The sequence below is a fragment of the Urocitellus parryii genome, chromosome 4 (assembly GCF_045843805.1).
Source record: "Urocitellus parryii isolate mUroPar1 chromosome 4, mUroPar1.hap1, whole genome shotgun sequence".
NCBI classification, from domain to species: Eukaryota; Metazoa; Chordata; class Mammalia; order Rodentia; family Sciuridae; genus Urocitellus; species Urocitellus parryii.
In genome coordinates, this window is record NC_135534.1 from 76,876,478 (window position 1) to 76,893,116 (window position 16,639).

Here is a 16,639-nt window from a genome sequence, read left to right on the forward strand (position 1 = left end):
TACTGTAGGGTAGAAAGACAAGAACTTTACCAAACAAAGCTCCACATGAACAATGAACAATTACCAAAAAAAGTTACTTAATTGTATGGGACTGGATTATAAGTAGGACTTATGTGTTGTCAAACAGTTATTAGATTTTAAGTATTGCTAGAGTCTTTTTCTTTTACTTCATAGTCCATCTCTTATCATAGTAGTTGGCACATGTGTACACACACTAACACACAATAAATGTGAGTTGTCACATAGTTTATTTATTTAAATCTTGCATCCATCTCTGAAATTGGTTTTTGCTCATGTGACATGATGAAGAAACCAGGGTCAGAATGTTTGACTAATTTAACATCGTATAAGTAACTCAGTGTACTGACTCTACCACACTCAATGATCTTCCTGTTTACAAATGTTCCCTGTTTTATTCTCCAAAATACATGTAGGAGATACTTAATGAAGATTAGTAGCATGGTATTTACTACAAATATCCAAGGGAAACTTTAGAATAGGCTTTAGTACTAGGAGAAGTTTTTGTAGTATTGTTTCATGAGGTTATGCTGAGGATCAAGTGAGTGTTTGCACAGTGCCTGGCAAATAAGATGTACTCAAAAACTGTCAGATATTATTGTTGCTATTAATCTGATAGATGATACATGCCTTAAACTATAGTTAAAGGATAGCTTTAGATGACTGACAGCAAAGAGGAAGAACCTCAGAGTGGAAGGGAATAACATTAGCAAAAGGATGAACATTATAAACATGAAATCTGAGGCAAGAGTGAGAAAATTAACATAATTGGTAAGAAAAATTTGTATTTGAGTATATAAAGATATTTTCTGGTGGATAAAGTTGAGTCAGATTATGGAAGACATAGAAGGAAAAAAAAAAAGACAAATCTGGATTTGCTAAGGGGACAGTAGGAGCCACTAAAGATTTTTCAGCAGGGTAGTTAACAGTGCTTCAGAAAGATAGTCTTGCCCTAGTATTTGGGATATTGAAAAAGAGAAAATCAGAAGATACAAAGACGAAATAATAAGGACAGGGATGTGGGTACACTAGAAAGCAAAAGACACAGCTTGCAATGTAAGAAAATGAAGACCCTGTAACTGATATTTTGTTTCTTTGTCTTCTCCTCCACTCTTTAATTTCAGTAAAATATTTAAAACCCACATGCCTGAAAGAAGGTATCATTAACAGAAAATCAGATTACTTGCAAGGAAACTGGTTTATGAGGAAAAAAATTGAGTCCACAGTGTGTTTAAGAATATTTTTGATGCATGCCTAGCATATATGAAGCCCTGAGTTAAATCCTTAGCACTGCAAAAATAAATAAATAAAATAATAATAATAATATTTTTATTTGGGGGAAGTGCTATGGTAGCAAAACATTTCTAAGTCATAATACACAATAAAATGTTTAACCTTGTTTTTTAATTAAAATATAAAATTTTATTACAAAATAACTGTTTTAATTTGCTGTTATTCTTATATTGATTATAAAGCATTCTGTTTTAACTGAGAGCTGATGACAAAAGGGTGGTTTCTCTAAAGAGAAAACTTGTTTTCCTTTGCAAAAATTCAAAATGTATCATATATTTTTGTCTCTTCTTCAAATCCACTTGTAATAAAGTGCTAATTTGAACCATTTGTATTTAATTTTTTCTGTATTATAGGAAAATATTCTGGAAAAAATTAATTCTTGCTAGTACTTTTATTGTTAAAAAAATCATTAAATAGCTGGATGTGGTGGGACACATCTGTAATCCTAGTAACTATAGAGGCTGAGGCAAGAGAATCATAAGTTCCAGGCCACCTCACCAACTTTAGTGAGACCCTAACCAACTTAGTGAGACCCTGTGTCAAAATAAAAAATTAAAAGGGCTGGGGATATGTCTCAGTATGGTTAAGTGCCCCCAAGTTCAATACCCTGTACCAATAGATACATAGATAGATAGATAAAACTATTAAGTATTATGTGTTGTTATTGAATTTATATTGTATATCTCCTTCCATTAAATAGATTTGATTTTATTTCCAGTTTTCCACATTACAAATTGATTGTTCTCAGAGATACAAAGTTGATACTCAGAATAGTACCAAAAGCCAAATATACGTTTTATTGTTAAGTTTCATTATTTAAAAAAAAAAAAGATGTGGGCTAATATATATAGTCTTACAAAAAGTATTTTCTGACGTGGTTTTCTAATTCTACCTCTTTAGATTTTTAGCTGTACTGATTTTTATTGTAGACATATGCTATAAATTTATAGTATGTTAAAAATACAGCATTTAATATTAATTACAAAAAGATTGAGAAAAATACTTGCTGTAGCCAAATTTAATATGACTTCCTAGCATTATTAATGTTTGATGAGGAAAATATATATAGTGCCTGATATATTGGGGAATGCTCACCATTCTCAAATTTAAATGGTTACAGTCACAAACAGGCTTGAAGTAATTACTCTATCACTAAAACACATTGTTTCATCTGAGGAAAACCATCCTTTACTTACAAAGTAAATATTCACAGCATACTTTATTTAATACTTCTCAATTAGACATAGCTTGAAAAGATTTAGAAAATTCAGCTTTAAGTTTAGTTCAGCACTCATTTTTTTTAAGCACTCAACTTGTGAAAGTCAGATAACATTCATTCATTCACAGAAAATCAGATTACTTGCCCCAGGAATTGTATTAAACCCTGGGATTACACTGGTGAATAAATCAGATATAGTCTCTGTCCTTAGAGCTTATCGTCTGGTGGGAAGACAATGTCAATTATAATTATGCCCCATGTTACAACAGAGAAGTGTAAATTGTCTCAGGAATATTTTATCCAGACCTAACTTAATCTATTCCTAAGTTGTGGATAGGAGTAAAGGTAAAAAAAGAAAGAAAATAGCATAGTATTACTTACAGAATAGAAAAGCCCATATGTTGTGAGAGAATAGAAATTTTCTATATATTTCAGTGATTATTTCCTTTACCTTTGAGAGGGTATAGATAGATAAATAGATAGATAGATGGATAAATAGATAAATAAAGGATGGGATGAAGGAGCATGTAAAATAGCCTTTAAAAGGCATATAAGCATTTAGCAAAGATGTAGGGAAGAATGATCCAGGAAAGAGGAGCAAGCATCAGGGCATTGGTTTATTTGGAGAATGGCTAGTAGTTCATTTAGCTATAAAGCATAATAAGAACTCATACAATGAGTGCTTTCACAGTCCTAGATAGTGTTTTAAACAGGAGGTTGTATTTAATTTAGTAGTCCATAAGGCAGTGAAAGTCTTTTGAGGATCAGAGAAGCAGCTTTAAGAAGCTTCCTCTGGAATTTTGTGTAGAATGATTTAGAAATTATCTCCATATACATATAATAGTAGAAGTCATAGGAGTAAATAGAAAGAGTCAAGGACAGAACCTAGGAAGAAGAGCTAGTGCTGGTAGTATCTATCTGAAGATGCACTAATACCTGTTTACTCTAGTGTAAAACAAGGGGACATGGCTTGGTGATTAAGAGACAAAGCCTTCAGGTTGGATCATTCCATGTTCAAATAATTACTGACAACTTATTGACGAATTTAATATGACTTATTATAAGTGGATAATGGGTAAGATACTTATTCATGATAATTCTTATGAGAATTTTGATATCTATAATGTGCCTGTGTTGCAAATATTAAAATGATTTAACATTTGTAAAAGGCTTGGTTGGCATTGTGTCTGTTGTGTATAAATACTCAGAAAATGTTAGCTATTACTGTGTTCACTCATTCAATATGTATTAATCAAATATTTACTATATACATGCCACACACTTTACTAGACACTGAGATATAGTAGCAAAGAAAATCTACATAATCTCATGGTCTACATAATCTTATGGTCAGTTTAGTGGGGGCACAGAGTATTAAAATGGTGCATATAGTATTGGGGGTTATTGCACTGTGAGAGTACAGAGCAAGGATCACCTACTCCCCCTGACTTCAGGCAGGGACAACATCTAAAAAAGAAGTGACCTCTAATCTGAGATAGTCAACACTATCAGAAGAGCAACAGTATTATGAAAGGTGTGAGAGCTACTGTTGCATTTATTCTAAAATAGTTTTATCTGTGTTGCTGATGAATTACAGTAGTACCTATCTTAAACTCTCCTGGTACCCTCATGAGTAAGGAACAAGTTCTTTTGGACTAAGAGTGACTAAGGATTCACAGCTGACACCTGGTGGCAAATAAACCTTTTGCACACACCCCTTATCATTTGATAAACTATATGTTTTACCAAGTTTGTCCAAACAGAATGGATTCCAGTTGTTGATTGTAATAGCTTTTTCTTTCTCTCTTTTCTGAGTGCTTAAATTTTCACATTTTGTTTTCCACAGGCCCCAGGTTTCAGAATTTTGGTGTAGTATTATTGATTGTATGTTTTATTATATTTTTGTTCTATATTCTGCAAGTATCCTTAGGAAAGCGCAGTTAAGAAGGCTCTGAGAGAGGATACTTCTTAAATATTATCTAATGGTAGTAACATCTGCATTGTCTTTGGAAAAATATTGTCCAGTTTTGTTGAAATAGGAATGGTGTCATTTACTGGATGTTTGATATTTTTCTGAAGAAAAATAAGTAAGTTGGAATAATATCAGTTTTTAAGATTTCCTAATGGAATAATATGAGGGTATGTGGAATCTTAACGATCTCTTGTTCTCATTCTTTAGTTCCCTCTATTTTCCTAGGTGTATAAATGACCTTCTACTACACTGCAGCTGTTTATAACTCAAAGTAACATTAGGTACAAATTTAGTTTTACTCTAAAAGAGAACCTAGTTCACTTGTATATATTAGTAGAATTTAGAGAAAAATATATTTTTTTGTTTGACTAGTAGACATAAAACTATCTGCTTCTTTTGAAAATCTTTAAGGCATGTAATAACTTAAAACAAAGGTGTCCTAATTAAAGATTGCTTCATAGAAGTGTTGTGCTATGTTTTACTTAATTTGATTTAAAATACCTGCATGTTAAATCTGACTTCAAAATTCTGAGTATTTCTCAGTATTTAAAATTTGAAAGTCTTTTTTTCTTTTAAGGATAGCTAGATTATATTAATTGTGAAAATACTATTTTAAATAAGATAGTCTCCAAAATGTGTTTATGGATAAACAAAATTTTTTTTCCTTATCGATTTTTTTAAAAATAGTGTAAAGTGCCTCACATTGTTTTCTTTTCTTTAGGTTCATTGTAGGCAAGGAAGAAATTCCCACACATTCTTATTCACCAGAGGCAGCATATGCAAAAGTGGAACAAAAGAGAGAGAAACATGAGGAAAAACCAAGAAGAATGAATATAATTTCTCTAGTTAGGAAACTTGTGAATTTAATGTGAGTTTTTTATCTTGATATTTTAGCACACTATATGATATCTGTACCATGCCAAATTATTTTTGTTTTCTCTTCAGGTAACAATGTTACTTTCTTTTTTCACCAGAAACTGCTTAGAATTTTACAAAAGGTACATTATAGCAAGTGAATGTTATTCATTCTCTCTCATAGGGTAGACCATCATAGGCCTTTAAAATAGATTTGGGTGGAATTAAATACTATTCTATTTTCAAGTAGCAGGAGGCTATGATGGGGAACTTCGGGAAACAGATTAAAACATGCTAATTGAATATGCCAACTATAGAACAGAGAAAGAAAAGTTCCTGAGAGAGATTCAAGAGATACAGAAATAATAAGGATTAAGAATTAAGAATATTTTGTAGAACAAAAATTTACAAGGGCTCTCAGACTGAAATAAGGGATCTTTATTTTTCTGTTATACAAAAGAAAAAAAATCTTTATATTTTATATGTTCATTTATATTTCCAGTATAGACATTTAATAAAATAAATTTAATGATTTAAAATTGGAATATTAGTCAATAAGAGCAATCATGGTAATGATATTGTAGAGAGGGAAAAATGAGTAGGCAATATTGAAAGTTAAGAGATCAATTATAGGAAGATGAAACCCTTTAAGAAATCAGAAAACTGACCTTTGACTCTCATTTTGCCTTTTCCAGCTTAATGACTTTTGACAAGTGATTTATTTAACTATTATGCATTTCAAAGTCCTTATCTATTAACTGGGGTTAATAATCTCTATTAAAGATTGTTCTGAGCATTAAATGAAAATAATATATGAAATTGCTTGATGTAATATAGGAGCACAGAGTGGATGTCAAATTTTTACTGAATTTAAATATTTTGCCTTCATTTTAGCATATACTATACATAAAAGATAAGAGTAAAGAAAATTGTGGATGACAGGAATAATCGTTATAGTGAACTTATTTAAAAGCAAGTTAAACCCCATTTATGTATGATATATCAAAGTACATAAATGCATTCTACTGTTGTGTATAACCAATTAAAACAAATATAAAATTTTCAAAAGAAAATGTAGTTAGAGTTTGATTATGTTAGTGGAAAAAAGGAAGAGAGAATTCTCCTTAATGGAAAATGAGTTTCATGAGTGAATGATGCCTTGGGTATCAGAACTGATCAGCTCATGGCAGAACTTGTCATAGTAGATTCAGTAGGTCCTCTGGGGTGAAATCAGATACAGAATAATACAGAAGCAAAACAAATAATAAAAGAGAGGAGCAGTCCAGACTTTAACCCTTTTAAAAAAGTGGTTAAAGATGACAGTTTAGTAGAAATCAGGATTTAACTTCACTAGCAAAGAGAGGTTAATCATTTCTGTTCAGCTCTGGTAGCAAAGACTGAAATATCTTTGAAGAGAACTCTTAGAAGTATGAAGAGTGATGGTTTGCATGAGGCAGTCCTTCTATAATTCACTTCTTTTTATACTTCTAGCTTTAATCACTCAATACTTCACATGACCAGATAGGTCATACCATTCTAATAACATAAGGGCTTAGGTCAGTATGAACTATTGCTGTCACCTTTGACTAGAAAAGGCTGCATATATAATCCAGCTGCAGTCCAGAATTGGATTTCTGAAAAGACCTCACTAATCAATTTGCTAAATGGGATTAGAAAGGTGCAGAGCCAGAACTTTATTCTGCAAGGTTTTATTATAAATGGGAAAGTGTTTATATGTTTCAATCATGGAAATAATTGACTAGTCTGAAAGAAGTGACTTCTTTTGGAACATGACTCTTTTAGAGAGAAAGGAAATAGCTGACCCATGTTAGTCTACTTACTTCTTAACACCAGGGTGAATAAATAATCCTACAATAATACATCAAATAATTAAAATGAGTATGTTCTGAACAGTTCTCTCAACAGAAATGTTTATATTAAGCACTAGAGGGATAAGTAATTTACAGTTAAATCACAAATAACCTACTTTTGAATTCCCACTTGATTTTTTTTTCTGTATTTATTTTTAAGAAACTGCATTTTGATTCTAATACTGTATCATATTTCTTTTCCATATGTTTTCTCTCAAATATAATTAAGTATAAATTTCTGTAACCTGAGCACATTCTCATTATGATTTTTGCTCAAGTACTGGCTTCATGGATGATTTATGACCGTTACACTATGCATTAAGCCATTTAAAGCTTCCCAAGATTTGGCAGTGTATAGAGATAATCTCTACATATTTTTCATAATGTGTCAAAAATACTAATACTTTTGTATTCCACATTAAGTATTTTGACTACAATCACATATTTTATACATGTGTCAAATGGTAAACAACAACCAAAAAAACAAAATATTGTTATCCTTCCTTCTGTATGTCCTAAAAGAACAAAATTTGCATACATTTAGAAAAAGTGGAGATATTTTTTTCTTTTTTTTTCCTTAGAAAGTTTTAAGCAGATCTACAAATATACACATGTGTACATACATATTTTAATTATGATTAGTTTAGTTTTATTTTTCTTGATTTAATTTCAGATGCAAGCATGGACCAAGGCATAGATGTTGCAAACACTATGAAGATAATTGTATCTCTTATTGCATTAAAGTAAGTATATTAATATATCTACTTTCTTATTGGGTAATATATGTAAAAACAACTTAGGAAATAATTTCCAAGTAAATGGAAAATTTGACATTAATAATTACTAACATTCTTTGTATTTGACTAGAAAGTAAGAAAAACATGAGAATAGGTAATGATATTTAATATTTTAATATTTACTTACCTTAATTAAACAATTTTAAAATTAGCTTATCTTGGGCTAGAGCTGTAGCTCAGTGGTAGAATACTTGCATATGGGAGGCCCTGGATTTGATCCCTAGAACTGCAAAAAAAAAATAAATAAATAAATAACTCATCTAAAACTTATGAGGTAAAAGAGACGATGAGGTAAAAATAACAAGAAAAAAGAAAAAATATTAAAATGTGTACTTGGTAATATATACTCATTAGAAGTATATCCTAGAACAGGTCCTTGAACTGTATAATTTGCTATCTGGATCAGTTTGTATACTCTGTGTACTATCTGATACAATGGTATTTGGTTTTGAACTTATAAATCTATTACATTTTTAAAAGGCATCAAGCTAATTGGATCATGTCCTCAGTTGCTCTACATTAAGAAAGTTTGCTATGTCCACTGGTGTAATTAATCCCCTACTGCCTACTATACTTGTGTCATAGTTTAAAACTACTCCCTACTTGCCTCCTCCATTTTCCCATCACTACCACCTCTTGGAAGAAAGTTACTTACCTTTGCAGTTAGCCTGGCACAGGGAACACCACCTGCAGCAAGTTCCTTAGTTTTGCATGGTGCTCTTTATAATTCTGATGTTTTTAAAAGTTGATGTCCTTTCTTGCAAGGTCCAATCCCCATTTGCTGATGAGAAGAGCTGAATTGCATAACACCCCAAAAGATAGTTTCCTTATGGTTTCTGCAGAAAAACTGTCTGCCTCACATCAGTGCTTATGAATGTGAATGAATGCCCTCTGGCCCATCCCTGACACTGCTGTTGACCTGAGCCCATGCTTACCTTCAGAATCCCAAAAGATATGACCAGGAGTAAAAGCAGTAGAATATATTTTCAGTGCACTGTGGTTTTTTATACACTCTTTACAAATTTAATTTCCTTGCCACACTTATAAAGTGAAGAAAAAAAATGAGATAGCATTACTGGCAGTCTCAGAACCTGCTATCATCTCCTGGAGGTTATTCTTTCCAACTAAGTATGACCGTAGTTCAAGGGGAGAATTCAGGAGAGGAACTGAGAGAAGCATTCTGATTAAATCAGAGAGAGGTATTTTGAGAAATTTGGAGTTGGGAAAGTTGATATTAAATTTTTTTTGAGAAAATAAGTGACAATTACCAAGCAGTGATTCTTTCAAATGTGTACCAATATTATAATATTTGATAAAAGTATTTGGAGACTTGTGGATGAGGCATTTACACCATGAATACAGTAAAAGTTTTTGAGAGTGAACCTCATTGTTCCACAAAGACAGTAAAACAACATATTAAATCATATCCCTGAGTAAATATTAATATTAATTAATTAATATTCATATTAACTATATTTTACTCAATTCACCATACTCTTCTTACCCTCTTCTTTGTTGGTTCACACTTTTGGTACTTACAAACTCATTAATGCCTCTGTGCTTGGCTGTCTGAAATGTTTTTCTCATACTACGTCTTCTCTTTGGGGTCTATTTAAAAGTCACATTCTCAGTAGCCTTCCTTTACCACTTAATATAAAATAGACTGCTCTTGTGCCCTGGTTACTTCCTTCTAACATTTATTCTAATCTGTAGTTATTTTATGCTCATTTGTTTCCTTACATATTTTTTCTTTTTGTAGCAAGCATGAGAAACTCCATGAAAGTCAGAAGTTTATATCTTTTTTTGTTTATATCTTTTTTTATCCTCAGCATCTAGTGTAATGCTTGCCATATAGTAGATGTTCAGCAAATATTTTCTGAATATACAAAAGGGTAGATGAGTGGATTTTCAAAAAATTTATTTTTTTTAATTTTAATTTTTTGAAAATAGCATAAGAAGATTGTCATGTGATTGTGATCCCTGAATCCCTAGGTTAACATTATAAGATTATCAATGACAAAATAAAGGTATGACCATTTTATTCATTAAACAAATACTAGGCACTTTCAATTAAGGAAATGCATGATAATTCACAGTAATTGATCTACTAATTTACTTTCCATGTTTGAAACAGGTATTAGGTAGGCTCAAGTAAATTAACCTTTACTTCTTCATACTAATTCAATGTTTTCTAGAAAAGAAAGTTACAATCTGGAAAATACAAATCTGATTTTTGGAATTAGCATGGAAGCAAGGCTAGGAATGCAGATATGTTCTCTTGCCAGTTGGGGTGAGAAGAGAAGGGGATGGAAGACCATACTACAGTGTATTATCAAGTTTAGTTTAGTATATCTTTTTCAGAGGAAGGGTACTGGGGATTGAACCCAGGAATGATCTACCACTAAGCTACATCCCCAGCCCTTTTAATTTTTTTTTTAATTTTGAGACAGGGTCTCCCCAAATTTCTAAGGCCAGCCTACAACTTGCAATCCTCCTGTTTCAGACTGGGATGACAAATTTGTGCCACTATGCCTGGCTTTAGTGTAGGATATCTCAAAATGACCATCCATTCCCTAGAGATGTTTTAGTCTGATGCACATGAGAACAGGAATAAAATACACAGATACAATTATATATTCCCTAAGATATTCTTTTAATTTGATCATTGAAAAAATTTTGTACCAAAGGTCTAAAGAAATAATACAAATTTTTTATCAAGAGAATCCTTACTAGTACTAATGATTAAGAACAATTTTCTGTTAAAATTCCCAGAAGCATTTGGTTTTGTGAGACATTTCTTATTAATTCCAGTGCTTTTGTTTCTTAAACTCATTTGTGGTTTAGAAATTTAAAATCCTGATTATCGTCAACAAAATGAGAAGAAATGGAATTTTGGTGCATAGTCAAGTTTGGCCAGTGCTTATGAGACTTTTAAAATCTTTTAAAATCAAATAAAATATACTCACTCCAAGATTTCACTCTTATTTTTAAGACACTTGTTTTAAAATTATTATTTGAGAGTTTAAGGCTTTGTTTTTAAATTTTCTGTGATATTAAATATTTATGAGTTTGACTTTGCTTCTGATATGGTAAAAATAATATTTTATCAAACTTCAAAAGTTGGTTGTAAATCAGTTTTCTTCCCAATTTTCTATAGGGTTTCATCAGAATGTTTAGCGTGGGATACTTGATCCAGTGTTGCCTGCGAATCCCCTCTGCATTTAGGCATCTGTTTACAAAGCCATCCCGGCTACTTTCTCTCTTCTACAATAAAGAAAACTTCCAGCTTGGAGCTTTTCTTGGTTCTTTTGTTAGTATATACAAGGTAAGATTTTTAAGAAGAGAAAAGAAAAATGTGATAATAAACAACATGGTTAATTTAAGAATGAAATATGGCTTTAATTCAACTATCATTTTATTTAATACTTATTTTCAGCATATTCATAAATATATTGACACCAAATATACAGTATATTTAGAAATATCTTCTTTTGGAATGATATTTAACATGCTTGAATATGGGAACACACACTCTCATTTACATATAATATTACAGTTACCAAAGACTCCTTTTTCTTTTTGAATGCATTGACAATGTGAATTTCTTGATATTTCCAGTGTCAAAAATGATTATATAGCTGGTCTGTGGTTTTTAATTACATTTACTACTTTTATTAATTTATACATATTTCAGACCCTTCTAGCAGATATCAATACTTGATTGAATCCATAAAGATTTTCTTTTATAACATATAAACAATCTTATTTTCACTCTGTATCTACTCACTCTTCTTATTATTGTCACAAATTACAAGAGTTAACATTCTTCTACCTCTTTCTGTATATTCCTATAAATGAACACAAAGGTATATAAACCCACACCTAAACCCATGTACAAAGATAATTCTTAACACAGTACTTTCAGCTTTAAGTAATGAATCACCTTTTGGTTAATGGGAATTACTAATATATTAATCATATTACTGACCTATTTTATTAGATATCTAAAATTTAAATTCAAAACCTAAATATATTCTAAATTATAAAGTATGTTAAAGATGATTTAAGTACCATTTATACATATATGTATGTATATATTTTTTCTTTGAAAAAGTTAATGCTGGGAAATTTGAAATTGAGTTAATTTATTTTAAATAAAATGGTTATGTATTATTTTAAGGAAAAGTTTGATCATAAAAGGTAGGTGGGAAAAAAGTATTTTGTAATGGAAAAGAGTAACTAACTATAGATGAACTCTAAATAATCACTTGTTATGAAATCTTAACTAATACTAAAGAATATTCAATATGGTTTGACTAGGAAGCATTACTAATTCTTTGAGCATGCAAGAGTTAAGGATAAATTACTGGTAATTACATGTTTATATTCACATTCTTTTTAATTTCTCATGTTATAGTATTTGTATTTATTCTTAACAAAAACTCATAAATGTTTACACATGTATTATTTACAACATTTTTAGTGCTAGGTTGATTATTCTCCCCCATCTAGTCTATCTTAATGTGCATTGTGTTTTAGTTTGCTTTTTGATTTTCATTTCTTATACTATTTATTTGCTTATTTGTAAATACAAACTAAAGTCATTAAAGAAAATAAAACTGAACCAAAAGATCTCATGAAATATAGTCACTTATTGTATTCTAAAGCCATATGTGAGTTTTAAAAACAAATTTTCCATGCCAATAGAATCTATAATATTGTAACTATTATAAAATAATAAACCTTTTAATTTCTGTTTTTTGGTGAACTGACCCTTTATCCATCCATCTGTTGACAGACCAGGATGACTTTCTTACTTAGCTATTATGAATCTGTTGCTGTAAATTACTATAGTATGCTGACTAATTCTTTAAAAAAAAATCCCAATGAGTGGTGTAGCTGGGTCATATGGTAATTCTATACTTAGTCTTTTGAGCAGCCTCCATACTGATTTCTGCAGTGGTTGTATTAATTTGTAATCACATCAGCGGTATACAAGAGTTCTTTTTCTCCCACATTCTTTCTAGCATTTATAATTACTTGTATTTTTGATGATAGCCACTCAAATTGGAGTGAGGTGAATTCTTGATGTAGTTTTGATTTGCATTTCCCTGATTGCTAGAATATTGGACATTTTTTTCATATATTTGTTGGGCATTGAATTTCTTATTTTGAGAACTGTTTAGTTCATTTGTCCATTTATTAATTAGTTTGTTTTTGTGTGTGTAAATGTATGTCTATGTGTCTGTGTTAAGATTTTTGAGTTCTTTATATATTGCAGTTATTAATCCCTTGTGGGAAGAGTGACCAGCAAAGATTTTTTTCCCATTCTGTAGCTCTTGTCTTCCCACTCTTTTTTCCTTTGCTAAGCAGAAGTGTTTTAACTTGATGCCATACCATTTATTAATTCAATAAAAATGATATGTAATTTCTTATTAGAGTCTATCTAGAACTATGACTTTATAACAGATTGTTTTTCATAATATTTCCAATCTTTGTAGTCAGTTTAATTTACATAAGACCACCAGTTTGTCTTCAGGGTCATCTAATGAATCATCTAGTGAAACACATTAATGATTGTTATTTTCATGCAATCATGAAATTTTATTTTTAGAAATAACTGAAGTCATTATATTTTTCCCCCTCAATACAGGGTACTAGTTGCTTTCTGCGTTGGATCAGAAACCTGGATGATGAACTACATGCTATTATAGCTGGTAAGGCAATAATTAAAAGAGAATGATTACAATTTTATCAATCAGTGATAAGAATAAATGGGAAATAGCTTCCAAATTCATCTAATTTTTATGTATCTTCTTTTATCTGTTGTAATAGAATCCCTACCAAGACACTCACCCAAATATTTTGTCTGTGAGCTAAACATATCTGCCACTCTGGCCATTTATTGTTCTATATTGCTTGCAATATAATGACTTGGATATGCCTACAACAGGCTAGAAATTTAAAGAATGTATCAGAAAAGAACATAAAGACTTAAAATCTTATATAAGTGATTAATGGCAGTTTAAGTAGATTTTTTAAATTTTATTTTTGCCAATGGAAAATGACATATTTTAATAATATTTGAAAGGAACTTTAATCATTTTATAGAAATGAAAAATAGATATTATTTTTCTAAACTGAAATATATGTAGGTCTTAAGTGAGATTATTTTTCAGATATTTATTAGTAATAATCCTACTATTAGTATTTTCACATCCCACTCCTATAGAAAAGTGTGACCCTGGCACAAAAATAATTTGAGCTGCTAGGAAAATAGATGAATAAATACTCCCACTTAAGATCAGAGATACCAATAGCCTTTAAAAAGTTATTTTAAAAGTGTTGTATTTGCCAAAATGACTACTGTTTTAAACAGTAGTTGTCACACATAAATCAGAACTGTTTGTTCCTAATTCTGAAATTTAATTTCTTTAATCTAGAATATGTGATAAGAACTCACTCCATTTTAATGTCATCAAGTATATTATTGTCCTTAATTGTGTTGTACCTAGAAGCAATGCTGGAATAAGTGAATTCTGAACTATTTAAATGAATTAACATTTCTGATGACTTAATAGCAAAGAAATACTTTGTAATCTTATCAGTTTTTTCATATTTGTTTTTTCAGGATTTTTGGCGGGTATATCAATGATGTTTTATAAAAGCACAACAATTTCCATGTATTTAGCTTCCAAACTGGTAGAGGTAAGAAAAGAATTTTATGCATGAACAGTTCCAAAGGATATAAAGCTTTTTTTTAAAAAAAAAAAAAGCTTTTTTTTAAAAAAAAAAAAAAAAACAACTTCTGACTGCTTTAAGCACAAATATATAACTTCACTACCAAAGCAAATTCTAATTCTTTAAAAGTATTTACAGTCATTTTCTCCATGTGCTATTTTCAAATATACACAAATGTAGAAAGAATAGTGTAATAATTAACTTTTGTGTATCCAACATGCAAAATCAACAATTATCAGCATTTGGCAAATCTCCTTTCATCTATACTCCTCAACTCTCAGGTACTGAATTAATTAAAGCAAATCCCAGACATTGTATCATTTTGTCCTATAAAAAACTCAGGATAGATTTTTTAAAAATGAATCAACATTATCATGTAAGTAGAACCACAATACTATAATCCTACATTTCAAAAAACTTAATATTATCATATATCTAATTAGTTTCTTCTTCACTGATTATCTTATAAATATTTTATGTGATATCTTTAGTTGAATCAAAATGCAGTCTCTTAATTTATGATAGTTATTTTTTTCTTCCTCCTTTTTCCATTTTTTTAAATCTCTTGCCATTGATTTGTTGAAGATCTAGATCATTAGTTCATGGAATTTCCCACATTTTGGATTTTACTGATTGAATTCTCACTGATGTTATTTATTATGTTTATCTCAAGTATTTCCTATAAAGTGTTAAGTAGATCTAGAGGCTTAAGCAAATTCAAGTTCAAGTTTTAGAAGTGAGGGTAAGTGGCAGAAGTACCTTACATGTTCTTTGTGGATAAAATTCCCACTCATTGTATCACATTAAAAGTTACAAAAATGTATGGTTGTCTTTCTATTGCTACTAAATTGACTAATGGGACCAGGTATACACAGAACCTATGTAAGATTTCCAATAGCCTTTCACCTCATAGTTTTACCAGCCATACATGATCATTACTGGAGTTCATTATTTCATTAAGTGTTGCAAAATTGTGATAACCTGTTGTTACTTCTACTGTATTCATTAGCAAGAATGTTTCTAAAAATAAAAAAAAATACTTTCCCATTTTAAGTATTTGGCTACTCTGAAATATTTTGTTCAGGAAATGAAGATAAAATGCTTGCTTACTTTTCTTTATCAGTGTTCAGAATGAGTTAGTACCTTAGCATTCTGCCTAAGTGAGTTGTATTTATTTTTAAATATAATTATAAAAACATGGATTTAGTGTATCTGATTTGTTGTAACCCAGTACATTCATTATGCTCAAGTTGTCCCAATCTTTGGCCTTGAGAGCCTCCTTAAGTTGACTCCTATTTGTTTTGACATATGCCATTATTTTTTATCCCTTTCTTGATTTTTAAAATATCTTTTTAACAAGATATTTTAGGCTCATCTGAGACATTTTCTGTCTTAGACATTGAATCAGCTTTTCCCCCCAGTGGTTCCTAATTTCTTTTATTGGGAAAAGATATTTAGAGGCTTAAACTAGTGTTTTTGCCCAGGTTGAGCATTGTTTCTTGATTTTTTCCAATAAACACACCTAGAGAATCTTTTCTTCCTCCTTTATTTTTAGAGAGAGAGAAAATATGTTTGGAGTTTATTGCTATTTCCATGTAAAAGTTAAGATTATAGATTTTATTTTACTTGTTAGATGTTTATAAACTTTTATCTCACACTGAAAATCTGTGCTCCTAATGACATTAAAAAAATACATATTTGCTTTTCCCAAGTGTGTTAGTGTGCATGTATGGGTGCATTCATGAGGAGCAATTGGGGGCGTACAGATATTCACGGGATGGGGGAGAGGGAGAGAGAAAGGAAAGAAAGGAGAGAAGAGGAGAGGAGGAGAAGAAGAACAACAGGGGAAGAAGAAGAGAGAAAGTATACATAA

The 16,639-nt window shown here is 30.5% G+C and overlaps 1 protein-coding gene across 6 annotated transcripts in view; it reads left to right on the top strand.

The window, feature by feature from the left end:
* The window catches only part of Tmem135 (transmembrane protein 135), a 227,149-nt gene that overhangs the window by 203,642 nt on the left and 6,868 nt on the right, over positions 1-16,639 (top strand). For all 6 annotated transcript variants that reach the window (XM_026401522.2, XM_077797667.1, XM_026401523.2 and 3 more), the window contains 5 exons: positions 5,224-5,370; positions 7,902-7,971; positions 11,183-11,350; positions 13,679-13,742; positions 14,657-14,733. In XM_026401522.2, coding sequence (XP_026257307.1) covers positions 5,224-5,370; positions 7,902-7,971; positions 11,183-11,350; positions 13,679-13,742; positions 14,657-14,733 — 526 coding nt within the window. The remainder of the gene's footprint in view (positions 1-5,223; positions 5,371-7,901; positions 7,972-11,182; positions 11,351-13,678; positions 13,743-14,656; positions 14,734-16,639) is intronic.